At 39.5% G+C, this 3098-nt stretch overlaps 1 protein-coding gene across 1 annotated transcript; it reads right to left on the reverse strand.

The window, feature by feature from the left end:
• Positions 1-345: 345 nt before the first annotated feature.
• LOC149667670 (uncharacterized) lies at positions 346-1458 on the reverse strand. Its single transcript, XM_089840924.1, has one exon. It carries the CDS (start codon positions 1456-1458, stop codon positions 346-348), a length of 1113 nt encoding a protein of 370 aa, XP_089697050.1.
• Between the last annotated feature and the right edge of the window lie 1640 nt (positions 1459-3098).

The following is a 3098-nucleotide window of genomic DNA, read 5'->3' on the forward strand; positions in this document are numbered from 1 at the left end:
GGTCGGTTAAATACTGACCCAGCAAAGAGTTGAAAAATAACCCACTTTGGGTCAGAAACAACCCAACATTTTTAAGAGTGTATGGTCTCCCGCCTAGCGTCTTTACTTTTTCTCTCTCTTTTCTTTCCATCGACTACCTCCCCTACTGTATATTTGCTCCCGTATCTGGAAACGTTATGAAAGCTAACATCACGTTCTTCCTTAGGCCTTGGCACGTTGTAAAAAGTAGACGTATACATTATATCTACTAGAGACACTTCCCATTTTCCATTTAAATGAATAGGGTTAGGTAGCTTGGTACAGTAATGCGCCCTGGTATTATCGGGAAATAACGAGCCGTTGACGTTACTTGGTAGGGTTAGGTAAAACGATTGATTCGACATCTTCTCCACGAACCCAAGAGGTTTGGGTTTTCGGGTAACCTTCCCAAGATACTAATAACTCCAATTTTCCGCGCCTTTTTCGCCGCTTTATAATTTTTTCAATGTTGAACCTTTCAGGTTTAACCGTTTTCTGAACCTCTTCGCGATAGAACACGCCACTTATAGGGTTTCCTTCCAGATCCTTTAACTTGTAAATCACTGGATCACGGGCAGTTCCGATAAAATCAACTTGGAAAACTTCGGTGGAGTAATTGGCTTCGTAACCCTTTTCAAAAACCATTTTTACTTTGCTAACCCTAACGTAATCACCCACTTTTATTCGGGGAGGAGGGCGTTTTTTCTGTCCTTTGTTTTCAGTCCCGTAAATATTTCTATACACTTCTAATATATTGGTTGGCTTAACGTTATTCGGCGTCATCTTAATAGTACTATGCCAAGCGCCGTTATACGCCGACACAATATCTCGTAGGTGGTCGATATACCTTCTAGTATGGAGATGGGTAAACAGTTTAAACATACGAGACTTTAGCGTTCTATTCACTCTTTCTACAATGGGGGCGTGGTGGACGTCATTCTCGGTTGTAAAGAATTTAACCCCCTTTTCTTTGAGAAATTTTCTGACCGAGGAATTCAAAAATTCCTTCCCTTTATCCGTTTCTATTCTAATCGGTATTTGGTCTTTGAATATAAGAGCTAAGGCTCTAACAACTTCTTTTCCCGTCTTACGTAGTAAAGGCACGACCCATAGTTTTCTACTAAAACAATCTATACACGTCAATAGAAACGTGTAGTTATCATTATCTTTGGCCAAGGATCGCATGTCAACCAAGTCTATTTGGTACAAATCACCGATATTGTGAACTATAATTTGTCGTCTCTTAAACTTTTTACGAGCCGTTTTATGCAAAGTATACGGGGTGGAACTTTCCAAAAACGAAATTACTTCCGCTTTCGATATACCATCATCTTTAACAGCTCGAAGTAAAGCGTCTATTCCTGAAAACGAAGCGGGGTTAGAAGGATCATAGTATATGGTTTTTAATTTTTCGGTGTTGTTGGGTTGAAGCTCAGCCATTTTGGTATTATAGAAGAAGAAGATTTCCTTTTCGTAACGTAACGAGCCCCCCTTGAATTTTCTTTATTGTAATTTCTTAGCCGTCTCTTTAAGGGCGTTCTTTTTGGCGGGGAAGTGAGATGAAGGAGAGGAGGAGGGGGAAGGATGGGGACTGGTTCGGGAGAGACGGCGTTTTTTGGTCCTTCAATTTCTTTTACAATGCTATGAAAATCGCTCCAGCCTTCGGGTATTTCTTTAAGGGGGGTAATGTAATGGTATACTAACTGCGCTATATCAGAATTTTTGATCTCTCGTCCGTTTACAAAGACTCTTCCTTCTTTCGACCACCTTAAGGTCTCGCCAAGCGATTGCAACTGAGTAAAAACCTTCTTTGCTCTCCCCTTATATTTGAGGGGGAACATGTCAAACCATTTTTCGGTCGGATCCGGCACGATTTCTCGAGAAACGTTATTGTACCTTTGGACTAGCTGTTGGTACATAATCCATTTGGAGCGATCGTCTAACGATTTGTTGTTTAAAAGCGTTTGCATCTCCCTATTCAATTCTTGCATAACATCTGTCTTTAGAGTATCAGCGGGTTGAATAGCGGGTTGAGACGGTATTTGCCGTTCATTCAAGGGTACCAAGGTCATTTTATGGTACATTACGAACTAAAAGCTCCGATAACCGAGGAAAGAAGCGGTACGAGTAAAGAAAAAAGACCTTCTCCCTTTTGGTTCGATAAAATAGCCCTTTTCTTTTTCCAAGCTATTCTTTTACTAGCTATTTTGCGTAGGTTATTCTTATACCTGTATAGCCTACTTCTTTGACCCAAATTCAATTTCACGTTTCCGTGTAGCGTATTTAAAACTAATTCTGATATAGCGTCTATTAAACCTTTATCCGCGGATCTTATAAAGGCGTGTCTAGGTCCTTTTTTAAGTTTACTCAAGAGGGCGAGAACGTCTCGCTGTGATGTAATCGCACGGCGTTTCATAATTCAAATGAATGCTCGTGTATGATACGAGTCTTATTTATCTCTTTTTGGGCACGTACACTACCATGATCTCATCGGGAAATATGTTTGTTCTAACCCTATAATCTTCGGGACAGTTTTGCTTGAAATTTAATAGCAAATACGAATGAGGTTGTTCAGTAGCGTCCATGTAACTCTCCATTAAAAATTTCGGGTTACGCGGGTACATTTGTCTAGCTAGATAATTTATTTGCAATTTATCTCTAACCTGCTTGAACAGTATCAAATAATTTGTGTTTAAACTTATGTCCCTAGCATCGCTGGATTTATGATAAAGATTTTGAGTTAAATATAGCACGCTTAAATTACGATGATGACTAAACTTGGTAAAAATTGAACCGATCAAACCTGATTTGTTCTGATCCATTAAATCGTCTATTACTAGAAGACAATTTCGAGAGCCGTCGTACTCGTTCATATCCGGCAAACCTTCCTTAAAGACAACCAAACCTTTCAACCTGTCGTAAAATGGTTGATATTCTGAATAATAGAAAATAATTTCAGCGATATTGGGTTCAAACATTTCCCGATGATTTTTAATGATTCTTTCGCAAAGAAACGTCTTTCCAGCCCCACTCGGTCCATTTACCGTTATGGTACACGGATGATAAAAGGGAATCATTGT

This window comes from Phalangium opilio, unplaced genomic scaffold (genome assembly GCF_054372755.1).
Source record: "Phalangium opilio isolate 3A_F unplaced genomic scaffold, DU_Popi_V2 ptg000056l_1, whole genome shotgun sequence".
NCBI lineage: Eukaryota > Metazoa > Arthropoda > Arachnida > Opiliones > Phalangiidae > Phalangium > Phalangium opilio.